A 23,102-nucleotide genomic window follows, 5' to 3' on the forward strand; every position below is an offset into this window, starting at 1 on the left:
GCCACTTTTTTCTTTGGCCAGGGGCTGGAGCCTGGGCTTCAGCAATTCATTGATAGTTCAACTTCCAAGGTTCATGTTTCCACACAGTGCAGTCCAAATCCTTATTTCTGTTTACAAGGAACTAATCCCATTATGTCACAGCTCTCCACAGGAGTTCACTGTAATTGGAATGAGGCAACAAAGTGTTGTATGCTTCTTCGTGTCCATAGTTGCCACTACTCCCCTAAAAATCTCCATTAATCTATCAGGACTGAGATATCTCTCACCTGCAAATATCCTAAAGACTATGCGAGTTGCTGTGTGGGCGTTGAGACCCAGGATGTAAAATTTTGGTCTCTAGCAATTGAGAGATGTGAGGAAGAGTTGGCAGTGTAGTCATGCTTATGCAGAGGTAACAATAGCTCCCAGGTAGCCCAGAGCATCCAGCCCTCAGAATCCTGCATCATTCCATAGGCCCTTTCATATATAGGCCAGAAAACAAAGGTGCATGATCAATATTTTACATAGTGAAGACATGCTCAGAAAAAAATGTTTATGACAATTAATGTATACACTTAATCAAGGTATTCGTTACTTAAATAAATGATAATAATACTTATAATAATCATCATCATAATAATAACAATAACCTTTTGGAAGCATCAACAACAGAGTAGCTATAGCCATGTTTGGCCTTTCCAATGATCCACTCTTATAGATTTCATCATCAAAATATCTACACACCTGAAGTCTTCTGCAATGATCTATTAGCAAGGAGGTAAGAGCTCTGCATCCACAGGCTTCAAAAAATATGCTGTATTGTGATATGACTAGAACACAATCCCCCTGTCTAGGATTACTAAAAGCCATCTCCAGATGGTATCTAAACAAGCTCATCATTCTTGCAACTTATCATTGATCAACTGCTGTGTGGCTGCATCTAAAGATATCATATGTATTGAAGTCATACTGATATTATTATATGGCAGAAACCCATTCCTGTGCTTCTGATAACAAACCAACTGCTATGTGATTTTGCAACACAACTTTTTGTATTTGATATTTTTCTTGATTAACTAGAGTTAGAGCCTGCTTTAAAAGATTTAAGGTTTGGTTGTGTACTCTGTATCTTATTCACCAAGGTTACATAAAAATAAAGAAAATAACTCATCCTCATGAGTTTAAAATTTTATTTATCATATAGTCTTCTCTTTAGCTATAAGCACACCATAATTTTCCATAGGCTGTATGGTTTGAACCTAGTATCCTAATAATGCCAGAAGAAAAACCAGAAGTTCAAACATATTGAGTAACATTTTCAAATTAAATCAAGTTTAGGCAGTAAATAATTGTCTGGATAAAATGGAGATCAACAGACTGTTGACTAATAATAGATAATGTTACCTTCAGTATACATTGAAATATGGGTTTCAATATTTAAACCTTAGGAATTAAGCCAGAATTAATAAAGGGGTGATTATAACAGCTGCTTCTCTGCTTATCATTTCAATTTTGCCTATTCATAAACCAGGAAACAAGAGCCAATATTGTAATGTATGTCTGCAATTTCAGTGACTTAAGAGGCTGAGGAAGAAGGATTTTAAGTTCAAGGCTAGACTCAGCAACTCAGTGGGGCCTTAAGGATCTTAGTAAGAACTTGGCTTGTCTTTAAAAACAAATGGGCTGGAGATGTGATTTATGATAAAGTGTTCTGAGTCCAGTCCTTGGTACAAAAAAATATTCTGCTTTATAGTGCCACTATCTAACTTCTAAGATAATAATGAAAGATTGATAATTCATGTAGTCTAGAGGATGTGAGTTGTGGCTTTGGGGTCACAGAGAATTGATCCTGAATTCCAGTAAAGTTGCTTAATATTCAGGAGACCTTTCAAATATTCTTTCACACTGAACAGCTATGTAAACCTCATCCATTACAAAAAACAGAATGATACCGAGTGTCAACATATTAGCAATTCTTTAGCCCTATCTGTATACATAAAGTTGACAATGTGTTTTTACTCCTCTTGTAGCCAAAGTGCAGAGTATATTTCCCAAATTTTGGATCTGAGCTCTTATTTTTTGTGAGTGACTTATGTAAATCTGTGACTATGAAAGTGTATTAGTCAGGAAACACTTTGAATACTTTGTTTTTACTTTCATAACACTGTCACCTCCATGAGAATGAGCCCACCTTAATTTATTTGATTCTGAGAAGAAGGGTGTTTTTTTTGGCAACCATATCTCCCTCTGAAGTTCAGTAACCTTACCAAATATCACCTAATGCAGTAAAAAGATCCCATATGAACCCAGGCTTAATTGATGATAAGCCCACACTTGAGACAATAATTTTTATATGGTTTCTTCTTATTTAGTGATAGATATCTACTTCACTAAACATGGGCTGAATGCCAGGATTCAATCACATGTGGAACAGAAGTTATGTGAAAAACATAATGTGCCTTATAGGTACTGGTTAAATTTTTATTAATTTAAATTTAAACTTTAATCTCTTGACAGGCTTTATTGAATTATATAGAAATATGTATAGACTTCTATTCCTTTAATGTTTGATGATATTCTCAGAGTACCCCATACTAATGAAGAAAATTGAAATAACAACCCTGCATTAGGCTAAAGACAAAACTGCAAAATAAATTTTTTTAAATGTCTAGACTCTAGTTTCTGGGTTACTGATGATCTGATTACCTAGAGTCTTCTCTCCAGGTATATCAACCTCTTTTGGTTAAAGTATGCTATCTAAAATGAAAATGGACCCGTGCCCAGAATCCTGTGAGAAACAGTTTCCACTTTTGTACACTTCTGAGTTGTAGATGGCTTCTCTCTCAAAGTGCAGAGTCTCTCCTAATCTTTGGCCCTGAGAGAATGTTGTTTGGTATGTTTATTCCATAACCTATGACACAGAACTGAGTTGTCCATTTTTTTCACCTTGCTGAGGTCAGGGTATTTATGAATCTCAAACATATAATATAGCTGTGGTGAACATAGATATCCCTGAGACGTCAAGAGTGAATTTTAGGATGAAGCTTGAAAAATACATTTATTTATTAGTCAATTTATATTTTCAAAAATAATAATATTTTGGATATAGTGGTTTAAATTATTAAATTGATTTAAGCTGTCCTTAATTTTTATTATGAATACTAGAAATTTTTAAATTATACTAATGCATTATATTGTTTTTCCCTCTGGGAAAATATTAATGACTTAGGACATTGCTTAGAAGTTTAAAATAAAATTTGCTTTCTCATAAGACCAGACAGCACAAAAGTTAAATGAAATTTTAAAGTAATTTTGATAAAATTTTTATTCATAAAAATATATATTTTGGGTGTGTGGGAGATCTTGCCTCTTGGTTTTATCTTCCCCATTGGGTTTCTCCCCACTGAAATTAAGTTTTCATCACATGAGAAGAACATCATATAGTCTTTTACCTTTCCCCCTCTCACTAAGGTGTGTCTGTAGAGTTTAAGAGTGGTGAGGATAATACAAATGATGAGAAGTGATGAGATGTCATTCCAAGTCCTCATCAGCCTCCCCAGCTCAAGTGCATTTTTTATTGAGCTGGCTGAACATCTGTTCATTTGCTCTACTCTTTATACTAAATTTTGCAGCTTTTTTACCCTTTTTTCAATCCTTGTTAGTTACCACCAGATTTTTCCATGACATCATTTACTCTAGGGCCAGAAACATCTGGTCTGGTGGTCTGCACCTTGGTCTTCCCACCCTTCCCTCTTATTAGGTGAGGACAACCTGCCAGAGGCCTCACTCTGTTTATGGTGAGGGGAAGTGATTTGTTTATGTCTGAAGGCAATACTTCAGGGCTTCTTTAGGCATGCCTGGTGGGACTGCATGTTTCAAACTGAAGTTTTTAAAATGGAGTTTTTTTTAGGCCAGGCCTAAGGCCATCCTCACAATAGTGTAGTTAATTTGTCCAAAATTAAGGTGTTTTTTATTTGTTTGTTTGTTTCTTTAATGTATTTGTCCTCAAGTGAATTTTTTTCATTTTTCTTCTTCTTCTTTTTTTTTTTTTGTACCAGGTATTTAACTCAGGGACACTGAGATACATCCCCAGTCCTTTTTTGGTATTTATTTAGAGAGAGGGTCTCAGTTAGTTGCTTAGTGCCTTGTTTTTGCTGATGGTAGCTTTGAACTCATGATACTCATGTAAAATTCTTCTGTGCCACAGGGGTTATGGCCTGTGCCACCAAGTTTGCTTTCAACTGAGTTTTTAAATATATAAAACCACTTTATTAAAGTGACATTTAGAAGCATTCCTAATATTCAAGCAAACTCCTTAGACCTGGTATGGCAGGAAATAAAAGTGGAACTGGACTTTAATTTAAATAACAAGAAAGTTGAATTGCAAGGGCTTAATTAGAACACAGATAATTAGAAGGTTACAGGCCATAGCACTCTTGTACTTGTTTAAAATAATTTTTTTCTTAGTTGTGGATGAACAAAATATATTATTATTATTATTATTATTATTATTATTATTATTATTATTATTATTGTGGGTCCAGTATCAAACAGACTGCCTCATGCATACTATCCAAGTACTCTACTACTGAGCAACAACCCTAAATCCTTACCTGGTATTTTTTTAAATATTTATTTATATTTAATTTTTTTATATGGGGCACTGAGAATTAAGCTCACGGCCTCATATATGCTAGGCAAGCACTGTACCACTGAGCCACACCTTCAGCTCTTTCCTGGTACTTTTTAAATACCTGTTTTACATAAATTTTAATTAGTAGCTTTAACCCTTTTCCAATATCTGTTTGGATTAAATCAATAACCTAGAAATCAGTGAAGCAAAGTCTAGTTTTATCTCAAACTCTGATTTTACTTCCTCTTTCTTCCCCAGACCAGACACCTTATCACAGTGTCTGAATTAAGATTCTCCCTTGAATAATTTACTGTATGTTGTCCACATTCCTAACTCCAAAATTTACGTATTCCTTAATTTTGGAAAAGTCTTATAGAATTTTTCCGGAGGTACCAAAATTTCTTGGAGTACTCAGAAAAATCTGTATCTGAGTCTTGCCTTTTAGGGAGCAGTTTGAATTATAAGTATGCAGCCTTTAAGGCAATTAGATGGATGATCTGCAGCTGGAAGAAACCTTTTCATCAATACCTTGCATCTAAAAGGCACTTCATTTGATTCCTTTTATTAGATACTGTGAATAAACCTACAATAAAACATGGAAGTGAAGTAATATCTTTAACAAAAGTGTTCCAATTTCTTTAGATATTTATCCAGAATTATAATTACTGGGTTATAGGGCATTTTTTAAACCAAGAATTGTTATTGTTATTTATTTTTACTTATTTAGGCACTTTACCACTGTGTTATATCCCTATTTTTTTTTTTTTTAATAAGACAGGATATCACTGAGTCACTTAAGCCATTGCCAAGTTTCTGAGGCTGGTCTTGCCTTTAAGTTCCTCCTGTTTCATCCTCCCAAGCCACTGAGAGTACAGACATTCACAATGATACCCTGCTTCAAAAAAAATTATTATTAGTGGATTATATGGCATTTTTATTTTGAGCTCTTAAGAACAATTATAGGGGCTGGGAATGTGGCTCAAGCGGTAGTGCACTTGCCTGGCATTCGTGTGGCACTGGGTTTTATCCTCAGCACCACGTACAAATAAAGATGTTGTGTCTGCCGAAAACTAAAATGAATAAATAAATATTAAATTCTCTCTCTCTCTCTCTCTCTCTCTCTCTCTCTCTCTCTCTCTCTTTAAAAAAAGAACTGTAAGGGTCCCGCGAAACGTCAGAGAAAGAGACCACCAAGTGACCACTCATGCAATTGGCAGAAGGGGGATTTATTGAACCAGCATGCTGGGGCTCCGTGCCCACTCAAGAAGGGAAAGCAGCCCAGAGCCCCGAGCAGGGGCTGAGCACTGCTTAAGTACACTTTTTGGGGAGGGCGGAGGGCCTTGTATACATCAGAACAAATCATCATGAGGCGCGGGAAAATTGAACAACAACTCCTAAACATGATTAGTTCATTCATTGGCGGGAACAGGTCAGGCTGGAGTGATAGGTCATTCCTAAGGAGGGGGTTACATTTAACCTGATTGGTCCAGGCCCTGCAATGCCTACGTGCAACCACACAGAGCCCTTATTAAACAACCAAATAGTCAGGGGAAATATTTACTGGGCAGTTCCAAGCATTGTCTTAACAGCTACAGAAATTTCAGGGTTTGCAGGTAGCATAGAAACCTAACAATACCTAATCCTTTACATTTTAACTCAGACCTTGCAGCTTAGAAACTTTACAACACCCGGTCTTTTACCCTTTAACTTTTACACTTTAACTTCAATTTCTTTTACCCTTACAGAACCATGAAATTTTTTTCAAAAGTATCTTTATTAACTTTATATTGTAACCAAAATTTTTATCTATGCATATAGACCTATACTCTGGAGTCCCTACTATCTTTCAGATATTTGTTTTGTTTGGTGTGGTTTGGTGCTAGGAATTGAACTCCATGGGTGCTTACCACTGAGTTATGTCTCCAGTCCTTTTTTTTTTTTTTTGAGACAGGTGATATATCACTAATATCTCAATAAGTTGCTTATAGCCTTTCTATGTTGTTAAGGCTGTCCTTCAAATCACAATCCTCCTGACTTGCCTCTCCAGCCTCTAGTATATTTGCCACCACACCTAGCTCTTTTAGATTATTATAATAACCTTTTCAACAACACCACCCAGGCTACAGAAAATCTCTTTGACTGATGCATTTTATCCCTGAGGAAAGTTCATATGAAGTAGCCAATGTAGGACTATTCTGTAAAGATTTGTTGGAATTAACAGGGATCATTGTTTTTTAAGCTCCTTTCTGAACATCTGTTTGGTATCATAGTTCATAAAAGTGGTGGGAAAAGGATGTAAATTCATTTGTTTGAAATCTACAGAGATTTACATTAGCTCAATCACCTTTTGTTCTAGAGTTTGGAACTTCAGGACATAGTAAGGTAAATAAAATATGTTAAAGTTGAGATATTCAGTACACACATTGACACACACATCCACACACACACACACACACACACACACACACACACACACATACACAAACTTTCTAGGAGCAATTGGTAGTTCTGGCATTATTACTAGTGTATCCAGGACATAGTAACATAAACCAAATATGTTAAATGTGAAACATTCAATACACACATACACACACCCACAAAAAAAAAAAAAAGCCTTTTTCTAGGAGGAATTGGTAGTTCTGGCCTTATTACTAGTGTATCAGTGTTGGGCAGGATTCAGGAAGTGCTAAAATCTCACTCAGGCTTAGAATAGTTTACTGGAGTCCTCCCTATTTCACCTATAATACAAGCTAGAGTGAACTTCATCTGTCAGCAACAGCAATTGGGAAAATATGCTGGCAGATTTTTTTTTTGAGATAAATTGACAGCTTTGATATTTGGGTATTTTTGTGTCTTGGTCACAGCTGATGAAACACTTGTGAAAACTTTTATGGCTCCTAGATATCACCATTTTTTTGTATCATTTCTTTCATATTTCCTTCTTTTTTTTTTCTTTTTTGTGGTGCTAGAGATTGAACCCAGGGCCTTGTGCATACAAGGCAAGCACTCTAAAAACTGAGCAACATCCTCAGCCCCTCTCTCACATTTCTGTTCACTAGAGGTGATGATGGTAATTGGGAATTTTGTCCCAAATGTTGTACATTACTTAAGACCGGACTAATATCCAGTGTATCTAAATCTCTCTACTCATTCATGATTTTGCCAAAGAGATACTCACAGTAGTTTTTTTTTTTCCTTAAATGTATCTATAGATGGAGGGAGAGTGTCTCATTTAATATTCTGCTTTATTTTCAACATCATTCCCTCTTAATATTTGCTTTTTATAGTGTTGCTAAGTTTGGAACTGACTATCTTGCACATTCTGCACACACACTCTAACAGTGAACTTTGCCTCTATGTCCCAATTCTAACTTTAGGTTGGATAGATTCATTCATTCATATCTAATGTTATTTTTCATATGGTCCATTTTACATATGCCTTTCTATTGCTCTTAACAATACTATTGATCTACATATGGTTTCAGATTTGTTTTATATTATGATATATTGGTCTGTATTATTGCAATATAGTTTCATAATATACATTAAATGTGTCTCATAACAATAACTATATTATTATTTTTTTTATTAAAGGTTTTGGGGTATTTTACATATATTTTATTTCTAAGATAATTTTTTGGTCCCTTCTTTCCTTTCTTTTATTTGGTACTTGGAATTAAACTCAGGGGAATTGAGCCACAGCCCCAAACATATTTTGTATGACATTTAGACACGGTATCTCACTGAATTGCTTAGGGCCTCACTTTTGATGATGCTGGCTTTGAGCTCACAATACACCTCCCAAGGTACTGGGATTACAATTGTGCACCAACAGGTCCAGCTCTCTCCTTGTATTTAAAGAAAAACACGCTAAAATTTTGATAGGAAAATATTATATATTAAATTGAGTTAAAATAATTGTCTTTGTAATGATTAGTTTTATTTACACACATTCTATTTTATGTGATTTTGTACATTTTTATTTTGTTTGTGATAAGTTCCACATATTTTCCTTGAAATCCATTATACATGTGATGTATTGAACAGATGTAACTTCAGGATAATACTTATGTGGTATTTTGTACTCTAATTAAACCAAAAATCTTTCTGGGATCCAGAACCATTTTTTCTCAAACTTTATTATTTTTATTTTTCTGAATCACCTCCTGTTTCCTCCTAGGCCGCACATTTCTACTGTATTGACAAGTATAGCTCTAGTCTTATGCTATCACATACTTGTACACTGTCGTTGTACACACATACTATAATTTCTACAGGTCTAAGCAGCTTGGTGAGAAATATATATATATATATATATATATATATATATATATAGTTTTCATGATGAAATAACAGCAATTTCTACTCCATTTTTAGTTCATGATAATTTGTTCTGTGTCCTCATCAATACATTGTATTCTTTTTGTTGTTTTTGTTTCTTACTGGAAATTTAAATCAGGGGCACACAGAGACTGGGTCACACATAGTTGCTTAGGGCCTTGCTATGATTCTGAGGCTGGCTTTAAACTCAGGATTATCTTGCCTTAGCCTCACAATCCATTGGGATTAGAGGTGTGTGTCATGGAAACTGGTTCTATTTTATTTTTATATTGAAATATATATTACTTCTGAAAATAATTTATTCTTGATATTAAGAAAGCATAGAATACCATTTTCCCCCACAAATAACTCCCCCTTTTTTTGGAAAAGATGTCAATTTTTTTGGAAAAGATGTCAATAGTGCTAGGTGTATAATTTATTAATGTCTAAATGGCAAGTTTATTATTATTATTAGTATTATTATTATGCTATGTATTAGTTACAAAACTTTATCTCTTCATATTATTATAAGGTATATACTCTTTTCTATAACTTTATAGCATATATCATTGTGTATCAAAATGAACTTTTGGGGGTTGGGAGGTGAGGGGAGGGATCATGGGGTTAAAAATGATGGTGGAATATGATGTATATTGTTATATAAAGTATATGTATGAAGAAGTGAATTCATGTAAATATAATTTGTATAAAACCAGAGAAATGAAAAATTGTGCTGTATATGTGTAATAAGAATTTTAATGCATTCTGTTATCATATATAATTAAAAATATTTAAAAATTAAAGATAAATGATGGCATTATGTTCTTTGTACTTTATGAAGTACAAAATGTATCCTGAACATTTGGTAATACATAAACCTAGATGTAGGTATTTATAGTGTTGTCAGAAAAATTAAATAAATACTGTAGAGTTCATTTTTTGCAATGTATACTCATAATTATATGAGATGCATTTTGTACATATACATGTATACTACCATTATATATAATTAAAAATGATTACTACATCTCACATTAACTACATTTATTTCAAATTAATTTGTCTTTTGAAGGCACTGATATATGACACTCCTTGATATGTACACTTGTTGTGTCCTCAAATTTGTCAATTTTATGTATTATGTTCTTTCCTTTATTCTCCTTTTTATAGAATTTATTTTTCCAAATTATTGAGATTAATAAATTTTAAACAATTCAGTATAACAGTGCAGTCTGTAGATTTTCTTTTTTAACCTAAGACAAAATACATCCCAATTTTAATAGGCTTATTGTTATGTAAATGACTTTTAAAAAGCTGTATATATAACACCCTTACCTGACCTTACTCTGGACTATTGATATCTGGGTGGAGGGGATCTCAAAATGATCCATGGAAAAGGCAGAACAGGGATGGATCAAGATGTGACCTTGGTGGATACTGAGTATGTAGTAGTGAGTATTCATGAAAAAGTATTGGTGGAATAGGTACGGGTAGAGAAAAAAGTGCTGTGAAGGAAAGAGAGAAAGAATGACCAACTCAAGAGTTCAGATTTAAAAAGTCTAATGGTGGATCAATGGTAGTATGAGGGTAAAGGGTAGTTTCTTTGGAGGCAGAAATAAGGTAGAAGGGAAAGAAAAAGGTAACTCTGGCACAGTCCCCAAGAGAAAGAGTCAAATGAACACTACTCTCTCTCTCTCTCTCTCTCTCTCTCTCTCTCTCTCTCTCTCTCTCTATATATATATATATATATATATATATATATATATATAACTTCTATAACATTAGATTAAAGTCAGCCAGCCTCAGCAATTTAGTGAGGCTCTATGAAAATCAGTGAAACCCTTTTTCTTTATAGAATATTTTATTAAAGGCTGAGAGTGTTTCTTAGTAAAAAAGCATATCTGATTTCAATTTGTCATATGAGAGAGAGAGAGAGAGAGAGAGATCTTGCAAAAATTTAAAAAAGTAATCAGTGACACTGTTAGTTGCCGCAGTCTGGCTGGGCACAAAATCACGAGCCACTCACAGCTTTGTAGATTCAAACAGCAATTCTTTATTCCTGAACTGTCACCAGCACTCTACACGCAGGTTCTGGGGAAAAAGCACTTCCACTGGGCTCTGCATCCCAAAATACTCTCTGAATCCCGCGAGAACTCAAAGGGAACTCAAGGAGTGGGTGGGGCCTGAGGCAGCAGGATACGCCCTAGTCCCAGCAGGGTCCTCCTTAAACCTGGAACTGCCCTAAACCCAAGGAGCAGGCGCCTGAGGCAGCAGGATACTCCCTATTCCCAGCAGGTTACACCCTAAACCTGGACCCACCCTAATCCAGCAGGATTCTCCCTAAACCCGGATCCATCCTTGTCCTTGAGCAGGGTCACCTTACTCAAACATACATGCAATGTTACTGCAAATGACCTGGGTCCAAGGCAAGCCCATTTCCACAATGGAGAGTCCTCTGTCTAAGCAACATGGGGTAAGCTGACAAGGAAATTGCCATGAGTCATTCTTACTTTGCTATGGGTCTCAGCAGTTAGTGTCAAGGATTAAATAATTTAAACGTAATAGTGAGCTAGTTGGAAAACTCATCTAGGTTATTAACTACTGCTTGGGAAGTTAGTCTACTCTCCAAAATATAAAAGTTAGAGAGAAATTCTTTATTAAAGTGTATATAAGAAAAAAGAGGAGTTTTGACACAGCTTTTAGATGACCCAGACTGGGTCAACTTTAGCAGGTGATTAGGGTTCTGCAAAGATGATAAATCCTTGAGTTATTTGGAATAATGTGATTTTATCTAGTCTTCATAAATGAAGATTGAGGTCTAATATAAATCAGGCTTGGTAAAGGAAAAACATTTCAATGAAAAGTAAATGTATGAATAAACACATAAAACAATATTTAACCAAAAGTCAACCTTCAGAATATTTATGCAATTATGTAATGACCAGTAATGTAAAAACAATGACAACTAAAGAAAAAGTGAATTAATAAAAACAAAAAAATAATGTAATGAATGAATTAATTAATGAATAGCTAACAAGTGCAAAGATGTAATGTGACTGGAATTGTCAAAGTCAGCTTGTAGCCATGAAAAAGTGTAAAGGTACATAGAAATGGTGTTTTACTGCTTACTGAGACATACCCTATGAACTATAAATTCCACTCCTAGGTGGGAAGAGTTGAACACAGAATCCATTCACCTGGCTCTCTCACTTGGGAACTGTGCAAAAAATTACGTTTTTCTTTCCCTCAAATTTTATTGCTGCTTCCAAGAACACTACCCTCTATATTCACGCTATCATTGTAGACTTGTAGCATGTGAACCCCTCTATTATTCAAGTTTTTCTTCTTTTTTTCATTGCTCTTTTTCTTCCTACCCCCATATCATCCACCAATACTTATTTTGTATAGCAAAATCTACATACTCAACAATCACCAGTCTTATATCTTACTATATCCATTTCCTACCTTGTGCATGACTACTTTGAGATCCCCTCCATGAAAACATCAATAGTCGAAAGTGATCAGAATGGGGGTAAAAATTGCAGAATATTAAATGTCAGTTACACAACAAGAAAGCTATAAAAAGTGGGCTTCATTTAAAGTTGAAAATAAAAAGAAAATCTTTACACTTCACTAGTTAAAATAAAGGATCAAAAATTTATGAGTCTCAATTATTTGAATTATACTTGTGAGTCACGTTTTTGGGGGAAGGGATATAAGAACATTGCTGAAGAGTTTAAAGTTCAAACTGTTTTTTTTTTATGAGACAAAGAATAGAAAAATTAAAAAATATATTAAAGTAATTGTGATATCATTTTCATAAAAATATATATACATATTTATTCACAAATTGCTTTAACCTTATAAACAGTTATAAGTGTCAATACATTTCTCGCTGGGCGAGGTCCTATTATTGGAAGAAAACTTTGCCTTAAAATAACCCCATACAGAGGCATTTAATGCAATTAACAGGCCTTAAATAATAATAATAATAATAATAATAATAATAATAATAATAATAATAATAAGTGAGGTGGGGAGGATTTCAGGTTGTGAAGCATACCTGTAATATAAGTTACTTGAAAAGACATCACAGGAGAATTTTATACATTTTCTGAAGACATATATGTATATATTATTTATTTATTTATTTATTTATTTATTTATTTTTTTTTTTTGAGAGAGAGAGAGAGAGAATTTTTTTAATATTTATTTTTTATTTATCGGCAGACACAACATCTTTGTTTGTATGTGGTGCTGAGGATCGAACCCGGGCCGCATGCATGCCAGGCGAGCGCGCTACTGCTTGAGCCACATCCCCAGCCCCTGTATATATTATTTATAAAAAGTGTTTATGAGTACTGTAGTGAGGGTGCACAAGTCCAACACAAATTTTTTTTTTCTTGAATTTTTTTTTTGTTGTAGATGGACACAGTATCATTAGTAGTTTCTTTGTTGGCTTTTTTAAATATTTAGTTTTAGTTTTTGGTGGACACAACTTCTTTGTTTGTATGTGGTGCTGAGGATCGAACCTGGGCCGCCCGCATGCCAGGTGAGTGTGCTACAGCTTGAGCCACATCCCCCTCTTGGGTGGCTTTTTAATACAGTGCTTCGAGTTCAACCAAGTACCTCATGCATGCTAGGGATGTTCTCTACAACTGATCCATAAACCTAGTCCCCAAAGTCCGTTGCTTAATGTATATTTTTGGTGGGAGTGTATGTGTGTAGTGCAGGGGATTGAATCCATGGCCTTATATAAGCAAAACAAGCACTTTACTGACTAAGCTATATTCTCAGCCCTGATCTGTAGTTGGTTAACAATGACAATGGAGCAGCCTGTCATTCAGACATTGATTCTGTGCCCACTTGGCTCAGATTGGAGGCAGTGCCTGAAGCCTTGACCAATCAGTCACTTAGGTGAGAACTGTCCAATCCTCATGCAGCCAGTGATGAGGGGGAGGGATTCCACAATCTTCTGTTCCCTTGGTGTCTGGAACCTGCCATTTTAAAAATCTTTTTGTAGGCTTCTCTTCTGTATCCAGAGCCCAGCTGTCTGTGCTATGCAGAATCTGAAAACAAACCACAGGGAGAACGCTGAGAACCCTGAGAGCCAGGAAACAGTAAGTGTGCCTTGTTATCTTGAGACTGTGTAGGAAGGGGGCTTAAAGCTGACAGGAGTGGCAATGGTGGAAACTGGCAGTCCTGGATAGCGACTCCTCCTGGTCCTCTCCAGAGTCTTGTGGCCAGAGGGTCTCTCTGTGGTAGCTTAGCCTTCACCTCCCTCTGACTAGTCTAGTGAGGCTTAGATCAGCAGTTGAAAACCTGGGCATTTTATTCCATAATTGTATGGTGTTTTCAGCTTCTTTCTAAAGCCCTTTGTGGGCTTCCATGTGCCATGAGTCCAGCATGTCTCCAGATTTCATAGTGAAGACTGAGATAATTACCAGGAGAGAACTACAAATCCATTTATTGTATTCATGCATGAGAGAGGCTGTTAATTTTAGGGCTTGTTACTCATGAGGGTTTGTTTGCTTGTTTTATTATTATTATTATTATTATTATTATTATTATTATTATTATTATTATTATTATTATCATGTGTATGTTGTTTTCTTTTTGGTACCATAAATTCAACCCATAGGTGTTCATCAACAGATTCACATTCCCACCCCTTTTTAAATATTTTTATTTAGAGACAGGGTCCCTTTGAATTTCTTAGGGCCTCACAAGTTTGATGATGCTGGCTTTTAACTCATTCTCTTCATGAGTCCTGAGATTTTTAAATGTAGCAGAAGCAGTATCTCAAATCCAAAACCAAAATCTGAAATCCAAAACTTCAGTTTAGCTCTCCATAGGTCTTAGAATAAACCCCTAGTTTTCTAGCTCTCTGTTCACATATCCAAAACTAGGGTTCTCTGTTCACAGAAAATAAGTATAAAATAGAATAGATAGTATAATGACCATGTAATGTAGATAATGGGCCTCACTCAAACACACCTGGTGGCTAACCTAAAGATGTTAATGAGCACAATTAAGGCCTATTTCAAATGTAAAAGACCTTGAAGCCCACTTGTGGGAACACCTTCAACAAAGTCCTTTGTCCCAGGGGTGATTCCTGATTGAATTTGAAGAAAAAAAGATGGGTCATAGAAAGAATGAAAGTGAACCCATATAGTAGTCAGGATGCCTTTTCCAAAGCCTATTCTAAATGCATTATGCTTCCTGTTCTGCCCAAAACCATTAGTAAACTTCTAAGATGGCACACAATAATGAGTTGTTTTTTTTTTTTTTTTTTTTTTCTGGTATCATTCCTCATACCACCTGGTGGGTGTTCTATTTCTTCTTGCTTAAATAGATTTTTTTTTCTTCAAAATTTATGAGACAAACACCCTTATTCAATTTGCAAACTGAGAAATTTTGGTTAATGTCAAAACTCCACTTTCAGCATTATTAATCATTTTCCCATGTTTTATTTCAAATGTATGCATCATTTATAATGTTTTTCTTCAAGAACTGGAGGGCATTTTTAAAAGATTTTAATTTTTTTTTAAAGAGAGAGAGAGAGAGAGAGAGAGAGAGAGAGAAGAGAAGAGAAGAGAGAGAATTTTAATATTTATTTTTCAGTTTTTGGTGGACACAACATCATTGTTTGTATGTGGTGCTGAGGATTGAACCTGGGCCACACGCATGCCAGGTGAGTGCACTACCGCTTGAGACATATCCCCAGCCCTAAAAGATTTTAATTTATCATTCTGAGATTTTCATGTGAGAAGAAAGCAGAATAAAAGTAGGTGACATTAAAAATAATGAATCTCTCCTAAATGAGGTTTATGTGTCCCAATTAAGGATTTTTTTAAAAAAAAATATTTATTTATTTTAGTTTTCGGCGGATACAACGTCTTTGTTTGTATGTGGTGCTGAGGATCGAACCCGGGCCGCACGCATGCCAGGCGAGCGTGCTACCGCTTGAGCCACATCCCCAGCCCCCAATTAAGGATTTTTAAAAACTGTAATGGGTCATCAATTGAGGGTTTATTTATTTATTAATTTGTTTGTTTATTTATTTATGGTCAGGCAATATGGGGTTGTGGCTCAGTGGTAGAGCACTCACCTAGCACGTGCAAGGTCTTGGGTTCGATTCTCAGCACCACATAAAAATAAGTAAATAAAAAATAAATAAATAAATAACCCACACAAACATTCCAAATATTTCAGGAAACTCTTTTATTCTGGTGTGGCAGGAAAAAATAAAAGTGGGACTAACTTGAATTTAAATTACATGCAATTTCAATCTCTCTCTCTCTCTCTCTCTCTCTCTCTCTCTACTGCGGATTGACCCCAGGGCCTCATGCTTAGAAGGCAAGCACTCTACAAGCTGAGCTATTTACTCAGCCCCATTTTTTTGGGGGGGAGACTGGGGATTGAAGTCAGGGGCACTCTACCACTGAGCCACATCCATACCCTTATTTTGTATTTTACTTAGAGACAGGGTTTCACTGAGTTGCTTAGTGCCTCACCATTGATGAGACTGGTTTTGAATTCATGATCCTTATGTCTCAGTCTTGTAAACAGCTGATATTACAGGCATGCACCACCATGCCTGGCCAACTTCAATCTTTTTTTTTAAAGAGAGAGTGTGTGTGTGAGAGAGAGAGAGGGAGAGAGAGTTTTTTTTAATTTAATATTTATTTTTCAGTTTTGGGCGGACACATCATCTTTGTTTGTATGTGGTGCTGAGGATCGAACCTGGGCTGCACGCATGCCAGGCAAGCCCACCACCGCTTGAGCCACATCCCCAGCCCCAAACAACTTCAATCTTAAGGGCTAAATTACACTCAGTTTAGATCAAAGTCCATATCAATATCTTGGAGATATATATATATATATATATATATATATATATATATATATATAATGTTGTTGATAGACCTTATATTCCAGTGCCTCACATGTGCCAGAGAAGTGAGCTCCACTGAGCCCCAGCCCCAGCCCCCTGGTACATTTTTCATGGGGGATATTGGAGATTGAACTCACGAACACTTGACTACTAAGACAAATCCCCAGGATTTTTTTTTTTCTTTACTTTATTTAGAGACAGGATCTCACTGTGTTTCTTAGCACCTCGCTTCTGCTAAGGCTGGCTTTGAAATTTTGATATTTCTTCCTCAGCGTCTTCAGCAACTCGGATTACAGGCTTGCACTAACACACCCAGCACCTGGTACAATTTTAATACCTGTTTTATGTAGATGTTAACCAGTAGCCTTAACTTTTTTTCTAATATATATTTGATTTGAATCCATAACCCAGAAATCAGTGAAACAGAATCTATTTTTTTATCTGCAACTCTGCTTTTGGTTATGTCAGTGTCTGAGTTAAGATTCCCCATTAAAGAATTTACTATGTGTTGTGTTCTCATTCTGACTTCCCATATGACCTAGTTCTGAGTTTTAGAATATCTGAAACAAGGTTCCCAGAGATTCCAAATTTTTTGGAGTATTTAGAAAACACCACTCTCTGAGTCTTGTCTTCTAGGGACCAGTTTGAATTTTAAGTGTGTAGCTTCTGAAGGGATGGACTAATTGGATGCTTTGCAAGTGGAAGGCATTTTCTGATATACTTTCTATCTAAAAGGTACTTTATTTGTTTCCTTTTATTAGATACTGTGAATAAAAGTACAATAAAAAATAGATGTGTGGCAATATATTTAGCAAAAGGATTCCAAATTTTTTACATATATACCCAAAGTTATTATGACTGGATTGTATGGCATTTTTTTTACCGACAATTATTATTATTTTTTTTATTTATTTAAATACTGGAGATTAACCCCAGGGCAATTTACCAGTGTGCTACATACCCAGTCTCCAACACTTTTATTTATTTATTTATTTTTGAGAGGGTGTTTTACTGAGTTGCTTAGGACCTTGCCAAGTTCTTCAAACTGGTCTTTAACTTGAGAATAAAGCCATAGTTTTCTACCTCTTATTCTCCTAAGCCACTGGGAGTACAGGCATGTACGATTTTGCACTGCTACCCCAAATTATTACTAGTGGATTATGTGGCATTTTTATTTGGGGCTTTTAAAGAACCTTAACACTTTTATAAAAAAAATATATTTATTAAATTTATATTGTCACCAAAATTTTACATATTTTTGTACCCTTGAATCCCTATTAATTATGAGATATTTGCTTGGTTTTGTATGGTTTGGATGCTGGGTATTGAACTCAGAGTTGCATATCACTGAGACACATCCACATTCTTTTTTATGTTATATTTTGAGACAGGCTCTCATTAAGTTGATTGTAGCCTTACTATGTTACTGAGGCTGTCTTTGTACTAACAATTCTGTGTCATTTCCCATAGCTTCTAGAATTTCAGGCATATGCCACCACACATGACAATTTTAGATTTTTATACTAGCCATTCCAACAGCACTGCATAGGCTGAATAAAATCTATTTGATTAATGCATTGAATCCCTGAGGCAAGTTTATGTGAAGTCGCCAGTGTAGGAGTGTTGTGTAAAGATTAGCAAGGATTGTGGAATGTGATAGACATTATTATCTAAAGTACATATATGGGGCTGGGGATGTGGCTCAAGTGGTAGTGCACTTGCCTGGCATGCGTGCAGCCGGGGTTCTATCCTCAGCACCACATACAAACAAAAATGTTGTGTCCGCAGAACACTAAAAAATAAAAATAATAAACTCTCTCTCTCTCTGTCTCTCTCTCTCTCTCTAAAAAAATAAAGTACATATATGAAGACAGGAATTGATGTGAACACACTTTATATACAAAGAGAGGTATGAAAAATTGTTCTATATGTGTAATAAGAATTGCGATGCAATCCATTGTCATGTATTTAAAAAATAAAACAATAAAAATATCTTTATATGTATTGCTGAGAATCCAACTCAGTGCTTTGCACATTCTAGCAAAGTAGTCTACAACTAAGACACAACTCCATCCCATGTACCCAGCTTTTTATACTCTCTCTGTAGTAATCAGAAACAACTTTAAAATTAAAATTGCATTTATATCACTTTTCCTAGTACAGTAATGTATTACTAACTAAAATTATTCTTAGTATTTAAAAAAATAATCTAATGGATGACTGTTATTTTTTCCAGGGATTATTTTATCACTTCTTTAGGCCTTGGTGAAGGGTCTTTTTTTTCAGAATATAGATTCCTTCTATTATCAAATGGGTCCATGCTAACTGTGTTGAAAATAGTGATTCTAAAACTTCACACAATGCACACATTTCCAAGAGTATAGGGGAAAGGGAAGGACAATATTCACAACCAAGAAACCATTTCCCATGGAAGCACAGTATCAGTGTCCAACCTGGAGTGTAATCTAGATCTTTCAGTGGTAAGGTTGTTTAAGAACCACAACCATAGGTTTTTGGGATCCTCTAAAGTACACTGAATGGCTTTAAATCACTTATTCTTCTTCAAAATAAAATTTCTGCTACCTACTTAAAAAATAAAGCACTATGAATGAGAAAGGTGAATGAGACTTAAGTTCTTTGGAGTTACTGAGGTTGACGTTTAATTATAGTTTATAAATAGTCAAATAAGAAGTGCCTTTGAGTTGTCTCAACTTTTCCAACACATGATATAGAATACTTAGATGAACTGACATGAAATAATGAAAATGCATTTCAGGGAAGTGATATCACAGAAATTTTCAGGGTAGAATCTTGGAAATGTGGGAAAAATATATTAATATATATATGCTTTTCTATAGAAAAAAATAAGTGATAAATACATGAGTATGAGGGTAAATTCAGTGTGCCTCATGCATTGTAGGTTGAAGGTAATGATAAAGTAGTAACTGAGGAGATCCAGAACTCTATAATCCTGGGAGACATTAATAGCAATTTAGAAAAAGAATATATAGTCAAATCCCTTTAGATTTGCCTATGTCCTCTGTTCCTCTTACGAATTTGATTCTGTCAAATGAGATTATGTGGGTATGGTTCTCTCTGAATTTATGTTTTTCTTTGTTTTGTTTTGTTTTTAGGATTATGTCAGCTATGTCATGTAAAGCCCTGTCTTAAACTCACTTTGGGGGCTCTTTTACTTCCTGTTCTGGACTGCAGAGCAGAGACTCACCTCACTCATTCTGTGCAATGAATTGACTTTTGTCAATCTTTGCAAACAATGGTTGGAAGAACAAGCATATTGGAGGGTCTTTCATATCCTATAATATAGTTGTCATATCCTGTGAGTTAAAGGGTAGTTACTTGCTATTTTAGAAACATCTTCCCTATGAGAAGGGCTTATCTATATATATTTTTTTGTTTTGGAAGCCCCATAAACATAGAAGAGAAGCATTTATGGTTACAAACAAAGGAATGCCTGAAGCCATTAGATATGAGAAAATACAAAAAAATAAAATCTTCTCTTAGAGCTTTTAGAGGTAAAAAGTTTATTTCTGTTTTGTGTAAAATAACTAAAATTTCTCTTTGGTCTGACAATCTTTTGATGTTTTAAACTTGCTTGTAATTTCTACCTGTGTTTTGAATTCACCTATGCCTGGCTATCCCTTACCAGATAACAACCCTCTCTAAAACCTTACTGGTCTGGTGCCTCATAAATTCTGGCTCCTGCTGACCAAATAACAATTCTCTCTAAATCTCAGTGGCAACTTATAAATTCTAATGTCTGGAGCTGAATTTATTTTCCACCTTGAAATGTTAGCCACGTAGATCCTTAACCTGCTATTTGCCTTTGTATTATGATTGTCAAAATCTTGTTAGCTGTAAGTACCTTAGACACCCACCTCCTTTGTAACTTTTTGTGCTGTAGAAACGTTTTCCTGATGATCAGGGGGATGATCTCTAGTATGGAATCTTGTAAGAGACAGTCCTGGCCAGCTTTTGTGTACACAATACAATCTTGATTTAATTTGATTTAAAATTTGAGTTGGTGGTCTTTTGTGTTTTGGTTTAACATTAACCTTTTTTTTTAATATTTATTTTTTATTATCGGCAAACACAGCATCTTTGTTTGTATGTGGTGCTGAGGATCGAACCCGGGCCACACGCATGCCAGGCGAGCGCACTACCGCTTGAGCCACATCCCCAGCCCACATTAACCTTTTTTTTTAAATGTCACTGTAAATAAAACCAAAGAACACAACAAAACTCCTGTAAATGAGCCAGGTGCATAAAAATAGTCATTCTTTACTGAAAGCACAGTATTCATTATAGAAATGATATAAACTTAAAAATTAATTAAAAGATATCTCAAATATCAAGTGAGTTTAGGAGTTAGAAATTTTTTTTTCTTTCATAATATAGGTAGTAAAATAGGACAAAAGAGAAAATGTGAAGCATAAATATATTAAGTAATATGCAAAAAAATCACCAAAATATTTATTACAAAAAAATCATATCTACAGAAATGGTTCAAAAGAAGCAGTCTTTTTGTCAGGAATAAACATTTGGACAGGAATGGAAGTTTTGATTCTCTTTTTAAGTAGTTTTACTCCTAGTGAATAATCTTTACACTATTTCTTCATGTTTCTGGTTGGAATTAATTATAATTCATATACCTGCAAAAAAGGTACTGAATGCAGAAAAATATTATTGCTCATGTTTAAATCACCTCCATTATTTGATCTTTCCCTTTTTAAACCAAAAATCTGCATAAAACCATCTCTTAATAAATATCTCTATCTCTGTATATTAGCAGCAACTGAGTTATAAAAATTGCTATGATAACTTGTCTCTTAATGTACTTCAAGACTATGAATTTGCTACTTAGCACTTAGGTATAAGTCTCTATGATGTTCTCTAGTTATTTATGTCACTCTGCCAAGTTTTATACCAAGCTCTTAGTATGTGCCTTAATTACTCTGTGTAGCAATGTAGGATTTATGTCTTATTTGTGACACTTTGTTCCCAGAACTGTGTCTAAAGGGATATTGTAAAAATGATTATTTAGGAAAAAAATCTATCTAATATTATATTTTATTTTATATTTATTTATATATTTATGTATACATATTTTTATTATTTAGAAACACCCTTTGGTCTGAAACTACAGTGATACTAGTGTATTTTAGCTTGAATTGGTTGTGAGAATCAAACTAACAAGACTTTTATGTGTGTTGGTTGGTGATTTCTGCAACCTCAGGAACCTAGTGAATAATAGCAGAAATAAATAAGTAACTCTTTAGTTTGATGCAAAACCACCAAACCCGATGAGGTTTTGCTTCTGCTTCCTATTTTGATTATCAGAAACATACCTTTAAATTTACATGGAACTCTTTTGGAATTCTGTTCTGTTAGTTCTTCTAAAAACATCAATGAAACTGAAAAACAATGCAGGAAAGATAAATAATTAATTTCAAACAATTAATTTCTTAAAATAAATAATTTTTTTCAAATCACCAAAAATTCTGAAAAGTTAGAAAATTTAAAAGCTTTAGAAATATCCTAATGCAATTTCTCTTTTGCTTAGAACAGTAGACTATATCTCCAACTCATTCTTCTCTATAATTGGACTGTGCGCAAATATGAAAAAAAAATGTGCTAAGAAGCCCCAAATGGCTTATAAGTTTTAAAATCCTGAAAGGAGTTCAAATCTGCCATTTTTCTACTTTACAAAATACAAAATCTTAAATTTGTGTACTTAACAAACATTTGCAGAAGTGTAATTCAAAATGACCTAAAAAAATGAAAAATATCATTGAAGGACTGACCCACTGAACATGAGGGACTTATGATATTGAATCCTTTATATTAAATGTCTTTTTATCATTGTCAAAATTTTCCATGTTTATATTATCAATATATTAATCAAAATTTTTATGCATTTAATAACAAATATCTAATTTCCTATTTTATTCAGTCTTTTAAAAAATTAGTAGTAATTAATATTAATAATTTAATTCTCATACTTGTGAAAGTATGAAACATATACTTTAAAAGCTATGGCTATAGCAAGTGAAAAATCCAGCCTAATTTCCTTTTAAGATTGGGAGCCATCTCATCACAAAGGCATGAAAAGTTAATTTCTGCTTCATTATAAATTACTGTGATTTGCTTGAAATGCCTACCAGTGCCTTGAACTCACCCATGTCTGGTTTTCCCTGATGAGATAATAATCCTCCCTGAAACTTTAGTAATGACTCATAAATTCTGGCTTTCACT

At 34.6% G+C, this 23,102-nt stretch overlaps 1 protein-coding gene across 1 annotated transcript in view; it reads left to right on the forward strand.

Moving 5' to 3' along the window:
* Positions 1-11,400: 11,400 nt before the first annotated feature.
* LOC139707878 (zinc finger protein 268-like) overlaps positions 11,401-23,102 on the forward strand; it is a gene marked incomplete at its 3' end in the record, with an annotated part of 34,160 nt that continues 22,458 nt past the window's right edge. Inside the window, 2 exon segments of the mRNA XM_071619781.1 lie at positions 11,401-11,405; positions 13,956-14,052. Coding sequence (XP_071475882.1) covers positions 11,401-11,405; positions 13,956-14,052 — 102 coding nt within the window.

Source organism: Marmota flaviventris, chromosome 12 (assembly GCF_047511675.1).
Source record: "Marmota flaviventris isolate mMarFla1 chromosome 12, mMarFla1.hap1, whole genome shotgun sequence".
NCBI classification, from domain to species: domain Eukaryota; kingdom Metazoa; phylum Chordata; class Mammalia; order Rodentia; family Sciuridae; genus Marmota; species Marmota flaviventris.